Source organism: Lepisosteus platostomus, chromosome 13, assembly GCF_059453375.1.
Source record: "Lepisosteus platostomus isolate fLepPlt1 chromosome 13, fLepPlt1.hap1, whole genome shotgun sequence".
NCBI lineage: Eukaryota > Metazoa > Chordata > Actinopteri > Semionotiformes > Lepisosteidae > Lepisosteus > Lepisosteus platostomus.
In genome coordinates, this window is record NC_142623.1 from 31,934,058 (window position 1) to 31,955,572 (window position 21,515).

Genomic DNA, 21,515 nt, shown 5'->3' on the forward strand with positions numbered 1-21,515 from the left:
AGTAATCTTGTGTTGTGTGTAGCGATCAGGTGAGAAGGAAGTTGTACAGACCCCAGCAGTCTGACCAGGTCCCTCTGGTCTGCTGCACAGTATAACAGTCTCAAAATGGCTAAACCTTTAATAGCTATGTTACTGATAGTAAATGTCCTTAATCTGAACGTCTTTCATTCACAGCCTGGTAAAATAAGCACACGGATTAGGGTATGAGGAAAGACTAATTCTTTTGCACTTTACAGTAATGCTTTTGTGCTTCTCTCATAACAGAGAATGCCAGTGAGCCACACATAATACTAATACTAATACTAATAATTTAATGTCACCTGACTTAGACCTTCTATATAATTCTGAGTGATTGTGGACAGACAAGAAACAGACACCAATGACAGACTCATCACTCCTTCTGTCAGATCTGGACAAATTTGGCCTCCAACTCTCAACTTTTATTCCCACGGACCCCAGCTTTCAGTCCTAGGATTGCTTCCATGCAATAAAATAAAACGTGCGTTGCCCAAAATAGCCTAAAGATTCCTTAGACTTTCACAAGGAGAGCTATTTCAAACAACATTAAGCAGGGAATTAGCACAAAACCAATTGCATCACTTTGCTGCCAAAGTCAATCTCATATTATAGCACTGGTGGAGATACTGTGGTCTCAGTTCACTACTGGAGTCACTACAGTCTTTTACAGTTCACTGCTGGAGTGCACAGAGACTCACTGCTGTCACAGTGAGACACTGTGGTCTCAGTTCACTGCTGGAGTTCACAGAGATTCACTACTGTCACAGTGAGACACTGAGGTCTCAATTCACTGCGGGAATAAGACTCACTACTGTCATGATGTTTTAACTACTTTCAGAAGCTTAATTTGCTCAGCTGCATCAATCCTAGCAAATTGATTTGGAAAATATTTTTTTTGTTTTGTTTCAAAAAGTCATAAATGTTTTTGACTTTCGACCGTTTAATACTTTTATGAATAACACTTTCATTGTGACATCCTGACAGTCATCAATTAACAGCACAACACCAAACCGTCCTGTTAATTAAACAGGGGAGCTGTTGTTTTCCAGGTAATCCAGGTGTCTTTGTGTTACCTGGGAGTGAATACCACACCCAGATGATCACCTCTCAGCCCGGGGTCATTATCTGAACAACATTAAGGGATGAAGCCACAGAAGCGGTTTGTAAAGAGGAAAAATGAGGAAGAATGAAACCTGTAAGATGTTTGCTGTTATTCTCTGAAAATGCTGAACTAAATAAAGAGACAAGAGACAAATCCACATGACGGGGCGGCTGTGATTTTAATCTGTGCAGTTGTGCTCAGAATGCCTACGGCAGGCACTTCCTGCGTTCAGACAAAAGTGAATGAGATGGTAGTGGACAGTCTGAGAGGACACAATCTTGATTAGCATAGACAAATTGGTATTCTTTGTTTCCTTCTTCATTAACCTGTTTTTTTGTTGTAGAAAATTAAAGCGTTCTGGTCTGCTCGCCTGATACATCGCTGCAGGGCTCTCGTCTGTCAAAATCATCTCACAAAGTTAGCAAACCATGAAAGTCACTGCAATCGGATCTAGAATACTTCAAGTGTATTATTACTTTTAATTTAACTCCCCTGCTCCCTGTTGCATTACATATTAAAACCTCACTCTTGAGTGGCTGTCACAATAACACTCATGCCTACAAGTGGTGTTCGCAGCGGAAATGTAGAAAATTATCCATATTAATTAGTGCCATTAATGTTTTCAATACAAGCATTTAGTTTATCACCATAGATAATCCCCATCTCTATCAGTACCCCATGTGGACACTATAGATCTTCCCCATGTGATCTCTCGCCCTTTATCCCATGGGGACACTATGGATCATTGTCATGCATGGGGACACTATACATCTCTATCCCATGGGGACACTATGGATCATTTTCATAGGGACACTATAGATCCTTTCTCTAAGGACACTCTGCTTTTCCCCATGTGGTTTCTCTATTTCTATCCCATGTGGATAATACAGATCTTTGACTATATGTTTTCAAAAGCTGTTTCTAATATAGTGATGAGACTTGTTATTAAAGTCAATTTTTTCAGTCCATTGTAAAGTACCGGGACTGCGTTAAGAGAGAGGTGAAAATAATGTAGGTTTTCCGCACAGAAGCTTTTGTTATACTTGATTGAGGGAAATTGTGCACAGCTCACAATCCATATTGCTTATTTCCTTGCTCTGCGATCTGATCGTTCGATTCTCAGTCAGGCAGATCCCAAATCGCACTGTACAAAAAACATCTGTAATCTGATTGAAATCCTTTTGGGTTGGTGGCTGGGAGCTGAATCACTTCCCATGAAATAGAGCTTCATGCAGAGCCAAATTTCCTCCGTTACCTCTCACAGTACAAACCTCTGCTCCAATTTCAGCAGCCTGCAGCCTCCAGTCCCATCCTGTTCTGTTTAATGGATATTGGCTTCTGTTCACGGGACACAACACATTCACTTGGCAAATGATGCAGTAGCGAAGGGCAGGGATGTTGCACAACGCTCAGGACTTTCAGAGCTGCTCGACAGACAGGAAGTAGCGACAAAAGTGGTCAGTAAGCGAGGGCCAGTCACAGGCCTCTGGGGTCAGGGATGCCCTGAAGAGCTGAGTTTTCAGTTTCTTCAAGAAGATGGTGCCTCAGGCCACAGTTCTGACGGCACGTTTCACCACTGGGGGGGGCACTATAGAGAACTGTCTGTCCTTTTTACTTGTGCATTGCCAGTCAAACTGGAGGAACCAGATCTCAGTGCCCCAGCAGGAACACAGGGCCCAGTGGGCTCCAGAGCTCATGTCCTCTGCTTTTTCCCACCCACGATCTCCAGCCTCCAGAATTAGCCGCCACCTGTGGGGCACAGACTGATCCGGCTCCTATCCGTCTTTCCGTGGACACCCTCAGCTCCTGAACAGTTTTTTGTGAGAACGCACTTCCATCACAACCTCCTTTCCTGCCTCTCCCTATTTTGGGCCGTGATAAACTCGCGCGTGGGGAGGGGGGTGCAGGAAAAGCGAGCTCCCAGACAGCCGCGGAGGTTCCCTTTCCCACAGAGCCGGAGAAGCGGTCCGGCCAGCCCGTCCCTCCCGAGACACGGAGGAGGGTTCAACTGCCCGCTTCTACATGCTCAGACTTCCAAATACCGATCTCTCGTTTTATCGCCCTCGTTAATTCCTCAACAAAAACAAGACGCCTTTCAAAAACAACAGCAGAGATTGTTGGACGCACTTTTGCTCCTGGTTTAACAGCCAGCCCGCCCCCGCTCCTCCTCCCTTACCTCCGAGACCTCTCTTCTGTTCAGCGTTGGGGCCAAGATGTCGGCTTAGTGCTAAAGAAGAGAAAACAAAACGTACCGGGACACACCGTGGGGCGTCAGAGAAACAGCCCAGGACCACGGCCGAGTCCGCCCCGGTTCTCGCGATCGGGATTCTTCCGCGCGCCGCCCGTGCCGCGAGGCGGACCTAGGTGGGAAAGGGTGTTCAGACTTCTCAGAATAAGGAATCACGCTAGAACGGCTCCAGGAACAGCAGCACGCCTCTGGGAATGCACTATTCCTGTAACAGTTCTGCGTGAGACTGCAAATGATAAAGATTTTCCTGGACCTGCGTGCGGTTCACCGGAGCACCTCGCCTCGTTGTGTTGTCTCACTGTGCTGCACACCACGCTGCCTTTCCACGCTCCGAAACGCGCGTTTTTAAACACAGGGGACCCTCCCTTGGAGGAATACAGAGCCTTTCGACTTTTAGAAGGGCTGAAGGGGGCTTCAGCCCTTACAAGACTATAATCGCGTGTTCTACAACCGGCTCACAGCGACCTCCCCCACCTGGCCGGACCTTCGTGCCTCCCTAAATCTTCGTAGTCGGTTCGCACTTCTGGGGACCTCAGGCGCAACACAACACAACCTTTGGGCAGGAAAACCTCCAGCGCTCCGCTGTTCGGAACCGGGCGAGGCCGCCGGCGGGGTACAGGGAGATTCGGCCACCGGGGTCGCGCGCGGTCAGCCGGGCAGAGCGCGTTCCCAGGAAGAAGCCGGGCTGATCCGTCTTCATCCGGCGCGCGCTCCCGCTGCAGCACACTCCGCCAAAATACGGCCCCTGTTTACAAAGCGCATTTTTCCCCTTCTAATGACGCCTCGGGATTCTGACTTTCCGCGACCTTTTACAAACAGATCTGTCTATTATTAGTATTCATATATATATAAACACTACTTATGTATAGGCAGCGTTTTACATTGAACATCAAGTTTTGTTTTGCTAAAACACTGACATTGAATCTTGGAAAAACATCTCAGGAAAATCTGATTAATGACCTTCACTTCTTCGTTCTGGAAAGCCCCAGTCTTTCTCAGGCCGTCAAGGAAGTTCGCTAGATGGCAGCGATTAAAAAAAATGTAAAAACGTCCACTAGTACCAAAGCCCGCCTTTGCGATCCACAGAGGGTTCGACGTGGCTGTCTGGCCGGGGTTCGTGAATGATCTTTCAATTTCCACATCATTCATCATCATCCATCGCCATGTCGTGTGATAGGCGGAGTTTTGCAAGTGCGGACAGTCACTATAGATGACGATAATTAGTATTAATGAGCTCCTACGGATTCACGATGCCAGGAAACAACCATCCGAACAGATTGCTGAACCACATAAGGGTGTAGGTCGTCCGCGTTAGCCGCCATGGCCGGCTGGGGTTCTACTCGTGAGCGGGGCACAGGGATGAAGCAGGAAGTACCAGCGAACGTAGCTTTTGGAGTTCGAATCGGAACTACGTGAAAGATGCACATCGGGTTTTTTAGGGTGGCATATTAAAATTCTATTATTTGCCTTCTAAAATAGGAAGTTCTACTAAAAGGTGTCCCCCTCTCCTTCACTGCGGCAGCCCCAGAGCCCTGGAGACCCCCGGTTACACCGCGGGCGAGAGGACCGCGTCTGCTCAGAGCTTGTATTCACACCGGACACGACACAAAACGACGAAAGGCCCCGCTCTTCCTCTTTCCTAAAGAGAAAATAATAACTCTCTAACGATGCCTTAAAGACCGGCGATGTCGCCCTGACCCCGAGGCTTTCCAAATCCCCCCTCATCTTCCAAAGCCCCGGGTCAGAGTGACCGGTACCACTCTGCCTTTGATTAGCCAGTCCCTGCTATTGCACAAGAAGTCTGTGACAGGAGATAGCGTTGCATCAAAACAACTCAGCAATGTCTGCAACCTATATTGCACCCTGGCGTGGGCGCAGGAACAGGGAAAGAGACCCAGTGCACAAAGCCCGGGTCTCCCAAAACATGACCCCGCCGCGCTTAGCTCTGCCCCGGCCCGAGAGACCCCCTCCCGCAGGCCTGGGCGAAGCAATCAGACACTCTCTGACGACGTCTTCTGCTGATCCTGAGCCACTGCTCTCTCCTCAGTCCTGGCAGCCTACCGCAGGAAATCTTTCTTTAACTAAGAACGCTTCTGCAAAAAAAAAGTAAAAAAAAAACACTTTTTTGTCCTTGTATGGTTTAGTTTATCTAAGCACTATACAGTATCTGTATACAGGCATATATTTTACAGACTCAGTGCTGTCTGCCTCTATGTTTGTTCCTGTACACAAGTACAGTTGTTTGCAGATACAATACTGTGTCTTCGTCTGTGTTTCTACACAGATATGTACGCAGACGAAATGCAGTATCTACATCGGTAGGAGTATTAAGCAGGTTACAGACACGAAGGCATGCTGGATCTTCGGATGCAATCAAAACAAAACGCAAACACGTGATGCAAATCACTCCGTTCTGCCCCTTAAATGTCGTTTTTTAAACCCAACAGCGGTTTGATGTCTACAAACCGGGGAATAATTTGCACCATCGGTAAATCGATCAAAGCACAAACCATAGCAAGAAAGCTCATCCTGTTGCATCATCGAATGTTATGAAATTCTAGTTCCAGAGTTTACAGTTTTATTGTTTCGGCTGAAAATTTGTTTTTGTTTGAAAATCGTGGTACTGATCCCCCACGATAATCAATGCTTTATATCATAAACGTTCTTTAAAGCTGCTAGGGTGATTTCTGGTGTGGAGCACTGCCCGTTTCCGCCCCTGGTGTTAATGTGAACTGTTAGTCTTTGACTCAAGGAACTCACAATACCCCTCATCCTGGAGGAACAGGGTCAGAAATGAGCGTCATGAACTCCTCCTTCAGAGGGACGGCTTCTCCTCTCTGACCGGACAGCTCTTCCCAGCTGATCAGCTGGTGATGAAGGGGCAAAGGTGAGAATAAGGACAGTCTGTCAGACACACCCACAGTGGGAACGACACTATATTAGACACGCCCACGATGTGAATGCCTCCGTATCAGACACGCCCACAATGGGGATGACTTTGTGTCAGACACGCCCACAATGGGAATGGCTTTGTATCAGACACGCCCACAGTGGGAATGGCTGTATCAAACACACCCACAGTGGGAATGACTCTGTATCAGACACACCCACAATAGGAATGACTGTATCAGACTAGCACACAGGTGGAATGACACTGTACCAGACACACCTAATTGGTTACTTTTCAGGCAACACATCTGAACTGGGGTAATTCTGAAACTCCAAAACTGGTATAGGGTTGAAAACTTGCAGATCGCAGTTGAGCACATTTAGAAATCCACCCCAGACAGACAACTCAAACTGAAATCAATCAGCCTGTGATGAGGAACTGAGCTGGAGCTGAACCCTGAAGCTGCACTGTTCCTCCAGGAACTGGCAGAGCTGGGCTCTCTCTTTGATCTAAGGCTTCAGCTCACCAGCATAGTATCTACATCGGTGGGAGTATTAAGCAGATTACAGACACGAAGGCATGCTGGATTTTCGGATGCAATCAAAGCAAAACGCAAACATGTGATGCAAATCACTCCGTTCTGCCCCTTAAAATTCGTTTTTTAAACGAATGCTGGCTGCCTCTGAGCTAGTTGACCCCAATAGCTGATCTTCTGCAGTGTCCTGTCTGTCATCTTGTCTTCTGAAGTGTCCTATCTGTCATCTTGTCTTCTGCAGTGTTCTGCCTACTGTCTTGTCTTCTGCAGTGTCCTGCCTCCTGTCTTGTCTTCTGCAGTGTCCTGTCTGTCATCTTGTCTTCTGCAGTGTCCTGCCTCCTGTCTTGTCTTCTGCAGTGTCCTGTCTGTCATCTTGTCTTCTGCAGTGTCCTGCCTCCTGTCTTGTCTTCTGCAGTTTCCTGTCTGTCATCTTGTCTTCTGCAGTGTCCTGCCTGCTGTCTTGTCTTCTGCAGTGTCCTGTCTGTCATCTTGTCTTCATGGGTAACGAGGGACACAGAAAGAAGCTGACAATGAGCTGTGTGGAGCTGTGAGCAGGAGGCCCAGACTGACAAGGGCTCCTCTGCACACTGGTTCAGCATGTCTGGGAAGACAGGACATATGAAACTGAACAGTTTATCTCAAGTGCGAGCTGCTGGATGGATGTAGCTGTAACTCATTGCACAGGGCTAAGAGCAAGCACAGTGCAACACCAGCTTTGTTTTAACGGCCTTAAAATGAACACCGGTTTACTTTATCTTTCTCTCTGCACACATGAATAAGCCGGCTTGAAATAGTCAATTTCACAAATGAATGGCTTCCCTGCAGTGGTAGCAGTTAAAAAACAACAAAGTGTCACAGACACAGATGGCTGATATAAACTTTGAGAGGCCTGCCACCCCCCTGCAGGAAAGTTTATTGAAGAACATGAGGAGCGCTTCAGTGACAACCCTGTTTCTCCCTCTCCAGTCAACTTCATTCACATCTGCCCTGTGGGAGCCAAGCTGATCGCCGTCATGAGAGCATTTCCAATCCTCAGGAGTGAAAAACAAACACAAACAGATACACATATACAAATGCACATGCTGTATACACATGCCTACACGCACAACAACACACAAGAACAACATCTACAAATAGACAAATATATGCACATATATACTGTACACAAGCACACACATTTACATATATACAAACACATATAGTACACAGTCACAAGCTCACATATACACACAGATACAAACATGCACACATATAGAAACATAAACACACACATACTGTAACTATACACATATACATACACTCAATGGACCAGTGTGAGGTTACACAAACTTAAACACTTACATACTGTATACATAAAAAGCTAGGTGTCTTTCTAGAAATAGCTGGATGACATTCTTAAATTCATTAGCCACTAACAACTGAATGGGGTTAAGAAAACTAGCTGTTTTTGTGTTGGTAACCTATTTTGTGTTAAACACACCACACACCTGAAGAAGGCTCCATGGCCGAAACGTTGCGTTTTCTTTCTTCTCTTTTCAGCCTGGAATAAACCCATTACTTGTTCCTTTGCAGCCTACGCATTCTGACGCAGCTACCCACCTGATCTATTTTAAGTCCTTACACACACAAATAAATATGCAGACTCTTGTTTTTACTTGAGCAACACTTTTCTGTCTTCAGTTGTATAAATATCTTTAAAGAACAGCTTCCGTTTGTGCAAACATCAAGTTTTAAATAGCAATTTTCACTATTAGATAAACTTCCGGGTTTGGCAGATGTTTCGATAAGGAAGTGTCACCGACTGCACAAGATGTTGTCACAATTCCGCGGATACTAAAAAGAAAACTCTCAAAAGACGCTGTATTGAAACGTCCATACGCGGCCCCAATTTTACCGCTAGCACGGAGTTCAGTGATCTTGCTGCGCCCTCTGCTGTCGAAACAGCTGCGCTGCAGTTAAGAGAGCGTGGGTGATGGTCAATGTTCATCGCGATGGTTCATTGAGGGTCGGCTAAAGTAAGCAACTGTCTGAATTCAGCGATAGGCGGGTTGTCTTTACGAGTTCCCATACAGCAGCGGGGGGCGTATTTAGGGCTGCGGGCTTAAATTCTCTGAATGAACACCGGGTTCGCCTCAGTAGTCAAACGCTCGGCCGTAAAAGTGGTTGCGCGCTGAGAAATCAACGCTAATGACGATTTGTTCACTAACACTAACACTAACATGCGCACGCCAGATCAATTCTGTTACTTATTTATTTGATCTATTATTATCATCATATTATTTATTTTTAATATTCAAATTATTTAAAATAAAAACAATTATTCATTTTTACCACATTCCCAAGTTTGGACTCGCTCACGTACGGATTTGTTCTGATTTCTAATCCACGTATGATCTTGTTTCTGAAACCATTCCTCTAACGCAATGAACAGGAGAAGGAAGTTACTTCGAAAAAAATGCTTTGGGGTGAAACCGCAGAAACTGGCCAGGAGGGGCAGAAGCCACGGACTGCATAAATATCCCAACGCACAAAATACATTTCCTATAAGCGGTTCTATCACCTATAAGGTTCTTCCGAAAGAGCATGAAGCTGCCTTGTTTTGCCTCACACTCCGTTATCGCGGTGCTACTGTCAGGTAAGACACGGGTCTGATTGCTACCTCGCCGTCATTTACTGGTTGTCTGAATTAAGACCAGGTTTTCCTCAGCGAAACTGATTCTTGCCGTTCACTAAACCCAGCGTCAACTGTTCCAAAACGTACATTTAAAATCCCGTTCCTCCGGTGCCCTACAATCGTGACGTCAGGAATTATGTGAATAATGTCATGCACTGACAGGTAACAGTGTTTAAGCAGGTGTTGGTTGCAATGGCTGTGCCGGACGCCACGTTCACCAGACCTGAGCCCAGGACCCAGGAGGAAAAGCAGAGAGGCGGCAAAAGACGTCACGCGGACCACAGAGATCGAGACAGAAAATTAAAACTGCTGATGTGACTTTGGTCTACCAAAATGACCACCGTGTGCCTCTAACATTGAAGCCTTACGCGAATACAGACCCAAATACGCCATTTCTTTCTAAAAATTCACTTTGGTCTTGCATTCCGGCTGTGTGATGTCCAGCGGTAGCTCACAGGCAATGGGCTTGATAACTAATTCGGCTCACCCGTAGCGGAAAGACCTAACCCGTCTCCTACGCCTAGACTGGGGCCCGAGTCGCCCGGACACGAACCCTCCATCGACAACCCTCTGCCGAGAATATGAACGTTCAAGGTTTGAAGAAAATATAAAATAGCACCAGATATTATAAAAAACACTTAAACAGGGTAAATTTGAATCGTTTCGAAACACAAGCAGCATGCATGCCGAATTTTTCGAAGCCGTCTGAACGAGAAACTAACACTAGACTCGTGCAAAGTCTTTGAACGCGACCCGTTCCTCAGCATGGCGGTATGTATTTGCTACACGTCATTCAAGGTTCATTCTTCACTTGCCCTTCGAAATGAAAGAGGACAGGAACGTCCTTCGAACAGCGATTGAGGCAGTGTTTTGAAATTCTCTTAATCCATCATTTTCTGCAGTGTGCCGAGTCTCTGCTCTGACGGTCAGAGGATCCGTCGGCCAGGACGTCACTCTCCCCTGCAGATACTCTGTGAGGGATCACGGGGTGACGACAATGTGCTGGGGGAGAGGAGACCTACCTCTTTCTTGGTGTAATAATATGATCATTTCCACTGATGGACAGAGTGTGAACTCCAGACTCTCAGAGAGGCACCAGCTGCTGGGACAGCTGACCGGAGGCGATGTCTCTCTGACCATCCTCCACGCTCAGGAGAGCGACTCTGGGCTCTACAGCTGCCGCGTGGAAATACCAGGCTGGTTTAATGACCAGAAACATACAGTTAACTTGATCGTTACAAAGGGTGAGTAAACTGCTCAGCCATAGTGAGCGACGTCCTTCTCCTCGTGTCTTTAAAAGTGAAAAGGAGCTGAGTGAACATTGCACTGTTGTGTTTCAGCGTAACTCTTCTTCCAGATGTAATACATCAGATACAAAGCAGCAGTTCTAACAACTTGTGACCTTGAGCCCTGTCCCCTCTGTCTTACTGCACTGCAGGCTGTAGTGTGGGACTGTTCTTATGGTTTAGCACATGACCACGTATTGAACACTTCCAGACTAGAGCTAGTTGGCGATACTATACAACTATTAACAATGAACACTTAACAACAGGTCGGTACCAGAACCGCTTAATGACCAGAAATCCACAGTGGACTTGATTGTTACAGAGGCTGAATAAACCCCAGCTGATGGTGGAAGAGAGAAGAGAGCACGTCTCACTGTCATGTCTCAGAACCTTAAGGCGGCGCACACAGGAACCAAAAACGCCTGTTGTCCCGTTCGTAATTAGTGGGGTGTATTGATTCACACCTTTTTCACACGGATTCACACGGATAGCGGAAACGCCGAGGAATTAGTCCGGTCCTTTCTAATGCTCCAGAACCGTCCTCCAAGCCGACCAGCAGCCCCGGCTGGTTTTCCCGGGCTACGTCGCTGGTCACCTAGCGACGCGGGCACGGGGCACGGTGTCAGTCACGGTAGTGTCACGGGCGTCCAAAGGGACTAACCGTGGGGAGCAGGAGAGCGGAAAAAGACCCATATGCGTAGCGGCGAGACGGGAAAAAGGCCCGGGCTCATTAGTGCAAAGAGTTCAGGAATGCCGTATAGAAACCTATGCCCTCAGGGAGCGGACGTGGGGCGCCCTGGTGCTAGGCGGGTCTCAGGACATCCGAACATCAATACTGAGCCAGGACAGAGTGCAAGACACGGAAATATATAGCCCAAGGGAAAGAGAGGGACAGGAAGGACAGCAGACCGGAAACTAGGGACAGGACAGAGAAGGAGCGCCCTCTGGCTGCAGAGGGCGTGACAGGTAGGACCCTCAGGGGGCGTCTCTGGCACTGTGCCCTCTAACCTTCAAAAAATAAAGTGAAAGTAAAAAAAGAATACAATCAATACAAACAATACAATATTAAAAATCAGTTTATAGGTTTATGGTAAATTCAGACATCTGAATCTTCATTTATTAGACAACAGGGAATCAACAGCCGGGTGGACATCTATGCGCCGAAAGGAGCGTTAAATACGATTTTGGAAAAAAGAACTGAACTACGCACAACCCTGTGTTGGAAAAAGCAGTTAGAAAATTGATGGATTAAATTAAACTCTATTGCACAATATGTATTTAATAAGTCGCCATAAATTAATGATATAACCTATTGAGCATCAAGAAAAAATGACATTTTGCCGTCAGATGTGTATTTTAAAATGATTGTGTTGGTATTTGTTTCTCCTAATGGATAGTATTAATAAATGCAGCAGCAGGGCTGTGTTAAAAGTAATTATTAGGAGATTCCTGCAGCTTTGTCAGTCACAGCAGTATAGGATAGTGGTCGGGGCTCTTGGTTTGGGGCTGAAGTGTTTTTTTCAGGTTGCAAATCTGGGTGAGGTGTTACATTTGAGGTTCACTTTGCATCGGTGAACAGTGCAACCTGTGACATTTATTAAAGTCAGTGCACCAAGTGTTTCACAGACTGTTTGTGCCAGAGCCTCTAATGAGTCTGGGTTGTACAAGACCAGAGTGGGGTTCAGTCCTCCTGCAGCCCCACAGCTACAGATCAGGGGAGGAGAGAGAAACTGTACAAGACCAGAGTGGGGTTCAGCCAGGACACTGGGGTGACACCCTTGCTCTTACTAACAGCCCTGGGATCTGTATTGACCAGTTAGTTAGGAACTACTAGTCCCTCAACACCACTTACAGCAGGAGCCTGGTTGTTCTTAGCAGTCTCCCCCAGTGCTGGACAGGCTCAGCCCCGTGGGATTCTTCTCAGCTCATTAGAAAAACATCCTCAGAGTGCAAATTGTGTTTCTATTTTGCTGGATATTAAGCTGAAATATACTTTTGATCTCTTTCTCCATCACAAGAAGCTGTTCCAGCTGTGCCAACGGAGGAGTCCGGGTCTCCAGCTCCCACAGGTGAGCCAGACAGCAGGGCGCTAACTGTCGGAACCAGAACCAAACCGCATCATGAATCCCAGACGACCCTCAAGCAAACAGTTAACTGCAGACTCCTCGATTCCAAAAACAGTTAGTCTACCCATCTGAAGACCTTAAACTCCCATTTCGCGGAAGTATTGGGATGACTTGCTATGTGTTCTCTTGCTACATGAACATCTGAGCAGAGAAGAGTTTTCAAAATCTGCACTGGGGTAGACAGCGGCTCAATTCGCCAGCCACACGCTTTGTTCTCAAGATTTTACAATAATAGATCGCCGTCCCTGCAGGCTATTTCAGCCCTTATTAAAAGCGTATTTATCTTTAGCTGACCAGGTTTCCACTTGGTCAGCTTTTAAGATCACATGGCCTCAGCTTTCATTTTTCAGTTGACGATACTCATACATCAATACCAAACCTGACACCGATGTGGCTGTCTCTATTCTATCTAATTGCATTGCATCTCTGACATAAAAATGTGGATGACTCAAAATTTCCTTCATCTTAACTGCGACAAGACTGAAGTCATGCTTATTGGCACCCCCCATCAACTTTGTAAAGCCAGTCCTGTAACCCTATCTTTAGATGGTTCTGCACTTGAGCTTCAATCTAAATTGAAAAACCTTGGGGTTATATTCGATTCTGGCTTAACATTTGACCCATATGTGCAGCATATTGTCAAAACCTCTTTTTTTCACCTCAGAAAAACTGTTAGACTACTATCGACGCTATCCATCACTATGCTATCACTATCTGTGGCTGAAAAGCTGATCAACACATTTGTGATCTCTCAAATTGACTACTGTAATGCTCTACTCGCTGGGGGTATTTAAATCTACTTTGAACAAACTGCAGTATGTCCAAAATTCAGCAGCCAGAATCCTGACCAGGTCTAGTGCAAGTGTTCACATTACTCCTATCCTGGAGTCCTTGCACTGGCTTCCAGTCAAATTCCATGTAGACTTTAAAATCCTCATGCTCACCTATAAGGCTCTGCATGGCTTGGCACCACAGTACCTGTCTGAACTATTATTGCCATAATCTCCCCACCTCGTAACCTTCGCTCTTCTTACTTTGGTCTCCTAACTGTCCCCCAAGCCCGTCTACATTGTATAGGTGACAGGGCCTTCTCCTGTTATGCCCCCAAGCTCTGGAACTCTCTCCCCAAGGATATCAGGGAGTCACCTTCTCTAAACTCCTTCAAATCCAGGCTCAAAACCTTCTTTAGAAGAGCCTTTACTTACTTCTTCACCCCTCTGCTTTTCTTAGTACCACCATTCACGGTCTCCTCTGCGTGTTGTAATTGTGTTTTATCTTGTGTATTCTTCTTATTTATTGTTGTTCTCATCCTGTAAAGTGCTTTGAGAAGCCACCTTTAAAGGCGCTATATACAATAAACTTTATTATTATTATCTTGTCTGCACATCATTATCAGTACAATGCACCACACCGTCGCAGTGCGGAGCAGAGGGTCTCATTGCTTGTGCTGTTGCAGGTGGGGCCCCTCACACCTCCTATCCCGCGAGTCCGTCTCCAGACGCCTCCACCACTACAGGACGGTCGAGGAACAGCGCAGTGGTGGGCGGACCCTGCTGTGTGGACGGTACAGGTGCTGAGGTAGGGGGGTTCTGTACTGTGTGTTGTCTCCAAGTGGATGTGTGTCCATATGTGGAGTAAAACGTATGGTAACGATACACAAGAGCGACTTACTGTACCGAGAATGACAAGAAAACTCCTAAACCACGCGCTTATTACTGTTTTAAAGTTGAATTAACAAAACAAACCGTATATATAAGAACAGGATGTTATAAATAAATGCAGCCGGAAAACATACGATCGACAGACGATGTCTTAAAAGTGTTCATAGCAGTAAATAGTAGAAGCAATATACGAGAAGGATAGAGAAAGCTGGCGCCCCTTTGCGCTGTATCGTAGTAAGAAAGACCCAGTTGTGTGATGAGCCGCTGTAGCATCTTTCGTGCTGCGCAGAAAGGAGTCGGAGCTCTCTCGCCTCTTAAGTCAAGTGGTGAGTTTGACAGGCCGAGATCTCACCCGTCTCTGTGGGTTTGGGGGTTACCAGCCTATCCCCCAGAATTGATCGGTTTCAGGGGCACTGAACCACCGCTTGTTACAGAGCGAATGTAATTAATTCAGTGGTTGGTTGGGAAAAAAACAGAGACGTTTTTTATAACGTCTTTTATAAAACGTCTCCGGTGAATTTCGGGAAATATTCACAGTCCTGCGCTGCAGTTCACTTGTTAATGGTCTGATTTGGTGCACAGTGTAAAGTTAAAGTGTTCAACTTCAGTCCGGGCTGGGTTTAAAAAAAAAATCTTTCTCTCCTTAATTTTAAGGACAACGCCCATCTGTTCAATGAAGATATTATTCGACTGGTGTCAGTCATTGCAATTTCCGGATTGATCCTCTTGATCATCTGTGGTGAGTTCTTCTCCTTAAACAGAATCCCGTTCTATTCTGGTGGAACACGGCGCTTTAGAAGTCGAATCATAATTACAGTTCAGTTGCTCGTCCATGATCTGATATGTTCGCCCGTTCAGACAGCTGTGCATTCCAACAACTCATACAGGAGTGACGCAGAGTGCTCGGAGCTCCAGCTGCAGTCTCTTAACCTGGACTCGAGCCCGCAGCCCTCTAGTTACAAACCTCAACCAAGCCGCTACACTGCTGTCTTGTCTCTGCGCTGCTTGGTCAGACGGATGAGATTCAAATCGATTCCATTTTTTTTTGTGTGCGCCTGGGACAGTATTACACATCCACACAGCTAGAATCATAATTTCGTTGAGGCTTGTGGTGCGAAATGAACTGGATGTCTATGTAGGTCAGCGGAAAGCAGGCTTGTTTGGACGCTGGCTGAAAATCACAGCTCTCCACGCGGAACTGAAAATAAGGTGATTCATTACAGTGGCGGAAGCGCGGAGCCCGGGCGAATCTACAGAACTTTCCCACTTTGCTCTGCTTTCACAGGAATGAAGCGGGCCGGCGAGGCAGAAGCGGAAGTCGCGAACTCCCAGGCTGCAGCGCCCACGGCGAGCCGCACGTCAAGAGTGGAGTCGGAATATGTGGAAATACCCCTGCGCGCCCCGCAGGTCCCCGCGGCCAGCTGGCGTGTGCAGGACGTCACACATTCGGGCAATGTGGTAAATTCATTGGCAGTCTAGGAAATGTTTCTAAATGTCGAATTAAGCACAAAGTCGTGAACTTTTTCACGAGAGTTTGCGAGACCTGCAACGTCACGCAGCCCTGTAATGACTGGTGGACTGTGACGTACGACCGAATCGGTACAGGTTGTGCAGCAGACATTTCACCTCAGAAATGTTCCAACACGATCTGCACGGAGAGTTAAGAGGAAAGGAGTATTTGTCAACAAACCTGGAAGTCGAACAATGTAATAAGGTGGCTTCACCTCGACAGAGGTTTTGTTGCCTCGTTCTGAATCACAGAACACGGCGCTGCACAAACCTGGGAATTTAGCCGATTTTGTGATGTAAATTGGAGGTTTTACAAGTTACTGTGTACATTTAGCTTTCATTGTGGTTTGAAATGCGCTCATCGATGCTGACTGTTTCAAATCCTGAAATATTAAAGTAGCGTCGCAGTTCCCCTTTCATGCATTTCAAATATTTCAGTACATAAAACACGAACAAATTCTTCAAAGGAAGTGATGAACAGTGAAACACGAATCAGAGGACACAAGTGGAAACTATGAAAAAGTGTACTTGAGACCAAGAACAGGAGGCACCACTCTTTACGCAAAAGTGTGGAACAAGCTCACCAGCCATGTTCTGATAATAATAATTACTTACACTTATATAGCACTTTTCTAGACACATCACTCAAAGCGCTTTACAGGTAATGGGGACTCCCCTCCACCACCACCAGTGTGCAGCCCCACCTGGATGATGCGACGGCAGCCATAGTGCGCCAGAACGCTCACCACACACCAGCTCTCAATGGGGAGGAGAACAGAGTGATGAAGCCAGTTCAGAGATGGGGATTATTAGGAGGCCATGATTGGTAAGGGCCAATGGGGTTACACCCCAACTCTTTTTGAGAAACGCCCTGGGATTTTTAATGACCGCAGAGAGTCAGGACCTCAGTTTTACATTTCATCCAAAGGACGGCGCCTGTTTACAGTATAGTGTCCCCATCACTTTACCAGGGCATTAGGACCCACATGGACTGCAGGGTGAGCGCCCCCTGCTGGCCCCACTAACACCTCTTCCAGCAGCAGCCTTAGTTTTTTCCAGGAGGTCTCCCATCCAGGTGCTGACCAGGCTCACACCTGCTGAGCTTCAGTGGGTTACCAGCTGTGAGTTGCAGAGTGATATGGCTGCTGACTTGAAGCTGATACCCTAGCTTCTTTGAAGAAATAGCTGGATGAGATCCTCCAGTGAGGACAGGTGGCACATCTATACACAAAGAGTTGTAGGAGTATGGAATAAGCAACCAAGCCATGTGGTTGAGGCAGATATCATGGCTTTTTTCAAGATATTGTTAATGTAAATAAGATCATCAGATCAATTAGGTACTAACTACATAACAGACTAGATGAGACTGAATGGCTTCCTCTCATTTGTAACCTTTTGTATTGTCTTAAGTAGTGTGTATATGAAAAAACAAAATCCCGAGCTGTCTCTAAAACTGGACTATTATCTTCTTCATGTGACCTCTGTGTAACCTTCATGATGCCCCATTGTGAATACCCTGGGCTTTTTACATTTTTCTGAAATGTTTTATGAACTCCATAAGAGTGGTGCTGTTTGAGATCTGTTTTTCTGATTAACAAAAAGTGCCTTTTACTTCCTAGTGAAAAGCATGCTGTGGTCTCACAGGTTGAGATACCACACTGTCACCTGGTGGAGAAATAAAGTAATTATACAAAAGTCTTAGATGCATATTCATTTAAAGATTGCAATTAATTCTTATGCAGTTTATGATATAATTGTGCATGTATTGGGAGGCATAAGAGACAGATACTGGGGAAATAAAGTTATTTCCTATAAAAAAAGGCAACATGATCTGATTTTCTAATGTGTTCTTCAGTGAGAGAGGAAGACTTTGAAATGCTAGTTACCACTCCTGTTCCCTCTGAGACAGTCTGCCTCCTCACAGCGAACGTTGGCTCTAGAAGTGTACCTGAACTCTTCATCGTCTCTGCCTGTTCTGCACCGGCATCTTCTTCACTGTGCCGAGCTGGAGTGGGGCTCTGATGCAGTGATTGTACCGTCTGTCACTCTGCTCCAGAGGAGGCATGACAGCAACAAGCAAGCAGACACATTCAGCCCTGGAACTCTGGTTTCGGTACTGTGTCTCAATGTATGACAGGAGTATTGAAACTACACTGACTAGATGAACATTCTCATCTCCTCCTCCAGCAAGACCTGAGTGGTCACCTTCAGCATGTGTCAGCATGCAGAACTCCTGCTGTCGATGGGGACACAGCTGGCGTTAATACACACAGAAGAGATCAGACAGTGAAACCAGGCTGTGTGTCTGGATACCCTCTCTGCTCTGCACTGCACTGATCTCTCCCTGTGCTGACTGATTTGCTGTGGATGTCAGTGCTGCCATTGAGAACAGCAGCTACTGTTCCTATTGAAGTAGTTTACTAATATGGGTTCCTTATCCTGATTGTTTCTCTCCCTCCACCAACCCTCATGTAGCAGTGCTGTTAATAAAGCCACTGGGAGGAAGGAGTCGTTTCCTATGTTGTTTTGTCAAACTGCTGGAGATACGAGCAGTCTTTCCTGCTGCTCTCCCTCAGCCAGTCCTGTCCCCATTCACATACCGGCAGTGGAGTCTCCTCTTTCATAGCCAGTTCTCTGGTCTTCATGCTGGTTTAGGTCTCCTGGATTTAAAGGCTACATCCAACACTGCACAACCACAGCCCTTGTACCTGTGCACAATCAATGCGAAATAAGAAACACCTGATCAATATGAAACACCTGATCAATAAGAAACACCTGGCAGTCAATTGTCCCCATACGCACGCTCAACTGAAGTGGGGAGATGGTACACAAAAAGTGTTTGATTCTAAAATGTTAAAGCATGTGCAGAAATACCCAGAAATAAAAGGTGACATTCTATACTTGTGTCTCATATTCATGTTTTCATCTCAAATCCGAATTGCTTGATTAAACAGCAGACATATCCATTTTGACTTCACTGTCCCTTATGGAGGGCACTGTATGTGCAGTACAAGTACCGCACACTTCACAGGTAGGTAATATCTCATCGCTGCTCATGAAGGGTGAGCTTGTTTGCTGAATGCTGTTGTTCACCTGTCGTGGGGCAACAACTCGATCAGACTGCTTCAGCCCTCCAGAACTGCACCAGGTGATCTCTTCCTGGGCTCCACCATCCTAACCTACAGGATTCATGTATGAATGACCCAAGAGCTATTGCCCACATGTGCAGTCCTGCAGTTTCATCATACAGTAGCAGTTAGTACAGGTAGGAAAACACGACCCAGATGACAACATGCATGGGAATGCAGATGCCCAAAGGAACTCAGTACCTGCTCAGTTCTGGACTGATTCCTGTGGACAAAGGGGACGATGTATTCCAGCAGCTGTGTGTCTTTCAGCATGGGTCTGTGTTCCTCAGCGTCTTCGCGAGCGAGACAGCTGTCAAGCGCCTGCTTCTGAAAATGAGTGCAAAGCCCAAGAGCTTTAACTGGGGCACTAACCACAGGTGTGTTAAATGAAGTGCACAAGGACAACCTTGGAGCAAACAGCATATACAGAACAATAGAAAATACAATATGTTGTGGAAGTGTACTAATGACTCAGATCCTAATATCCATACGGTGGATATATATATATATAAATGTGTGCTCTTTTGAAATAAAATCTTTTGAAAAGTCTGAAAATAAAGTCTGAAATAAAATATTTTTTGCACTTGCGAAAGTAGTTAATTATAACACAGGAAACAAGACAAATACAGTCTGTAATGACGATAGGACCGATTTGACTAGAGCCAAAATTCCAGAAGGCTCCAGGAGAGGGCGCTAAAAGATTTTGGTTCAATAATGAGAGTGTTTTATGTACCCCGAATACACAGAACTCAGAAAGCAATTGCTCTTTTCTGAAATGCAGACTCTGTCTTTTGATACATCACAAATAAAGACAACAGTAAAACCGAAGCTTCCAGAAGCGATGAATTTGGAAGCTAAAATCTCAGGCGAGTAAAAAGAGCGGAAACTAAAGTTTGAATTGTTTATGACTATCAAGAACATTACACAAGCTACCGTGAAGCAGCTCTGGGAATACACAGTACATCTGATTTATTTCTGAAGGGGGAAAACACCAATTGAATATACTGATAAAGAAAGCTTTACAACAGCAAACAGACTGTGATGAAGAACCCCACGGCACGCAGACAACACCCCAGCACCGGAATTAACCCCGGGACCCCAGCCCCGCGTGTGCCTTAATTCTAATGGCTCCCTAAAATCGAGCTGTACGGACTGAAAATGCAAAAGCCAAACTCGGAAACAAAAAGGACTTCATCTACGCACAAGGCAGCGGAGTCGGTCTGTTCAGTGTCTACAGTTAGAGAAACTCGCTGGACCACTTGGGACCTTCACATATTTCACACGTTTGGGAAAAAAACCCCAGATGTTATGCGATCTTTATCGAAGTGCTAATAAGATCAAGCTACTCAGCTATCTATTCGAAGCAGGTTTTCCTTTTCCTCTCCACTGCAGGGGTGAGATGCAGGGGAGGGGCTGTATTGTGTCATTAGGTTGACTTCTCTGTCTCTCGCCAGGCCTGACAATGGTGTTAAATTATTATTGGGGTTGTAACTGTTCTTTCAATTGCCTGATAAGTGTGTATTGATTGTTGTGGTTGTAATCATTCAGCTGATTATCTGCTAGTGATTGAGAGGATGATGCGTTTCTGCATCACTTCCCAAAGGTGTTTAATATGGACACATTCATTTTGTTGTATATGCTTGCTGGAATGCGAATATTTGCTAATTGGTAACTGAGCTCTCAGTGTTTTCTTCAGTGTCCAGTTAATCTGTTACATTTATATATTATTTATAATAACATATAATATCATCTTGTTTTTTTCTTCTACATTTTATTAGATGCTAATTACATGATGAAGTTTAGTTCATTGTCTTAATCCTCGTTCTACGCTTGAGCGCGTTTGAAAACATCAATGTCCTACTGGCGGTTTCCTTAGTAAAATAACACGTGTGCTGCCTCTCTGGTCCAGCGTGCCACTCGATAGTCGTGTCTGTCCTGGTACGGTATTGTGTGTTTGTGCAGCGTGTCTGTATCCTGCTGGGCTTAGCCATGTTCATGAGTTTTACCTCATGAAATATTCTTACTACATAACAGATATAACATAACTCTTCCTACATACAATACATCCTCAGATATCACCCGTGCTCCCAGGGAGAGCAATTCATCGCCCTTCGTCGAAATCAAATAGCGCCCTTACGTTTTAATTTTGGGGTCTTTTCTTATTACAGTGCTAATAAATCACTACCCTTTATCGTTATAAACGATTGGCCTTTATTGCGATAAAATGCGTGTACGTTATATCTCCCTTTTGAAAAACGAGGCGCTGTGCTGAGATTAATGACTTTGGAATTATATATCCGTCATAGTTCTGGAATGAAGGGTAGGGTGATGTGTTCAA

At 45.7% G+C, this 21,515-nt stretch overlaps 1 protein-coding gene across 4 annotated transcripts; it reads left to right on the forward strand.

Annotated features, from left to right (window-relative positions):
• Positions 1 to 9,292: 9,292 nt before the first annotated feature.
• Positions 9,293 to 17,746, forward strand: LOC148650403 (uncharacterized). Of its 4 annotated transcripts, XR_015926107.1 has the most exons (7): positions 9,293 to 9,428; positions 10,370 to 10,711; positions 12,772 to 12,822; positions 14,336 to 14,457; positions 15,195 to 15,279; positions 15,826 to 16,554; positions 16,637 to 17,746. XR_015926107.1 is itself a non-coding variant. In XM_088604158.1 (6 exons), exons 1-6 carry the CDS (start codon positions 9,377 to 9,379, stop codon positions 16,017 to 16,019), a joined length of 846 nt encoding a protein of 281 aa, XP_088460284.1. In that variant the 5' UTR covers positions 9,293 to 9,376; the 3' UTR covers positions 16,020 to 17,746. The 4 variants fall into 4 exon arrangements, 3 of the variants coding, with proteins under 3 accessions (XP_088460284.1, XP_088460282.1, XP_088460283.1); XM_088604158.1 differs by having other exon boundaries at positions 15,826 to 17,746; XM_088604156.1 differs by lacking the exons at positions 15,826 to 16,554; positions 16,637 to 17,746 and having other exon boundaries at positions 15,195 to 15,817.
• The last annotated feature ends 3,769 nt before the right edge of the window (positions 17,747 to 21,515 follow it).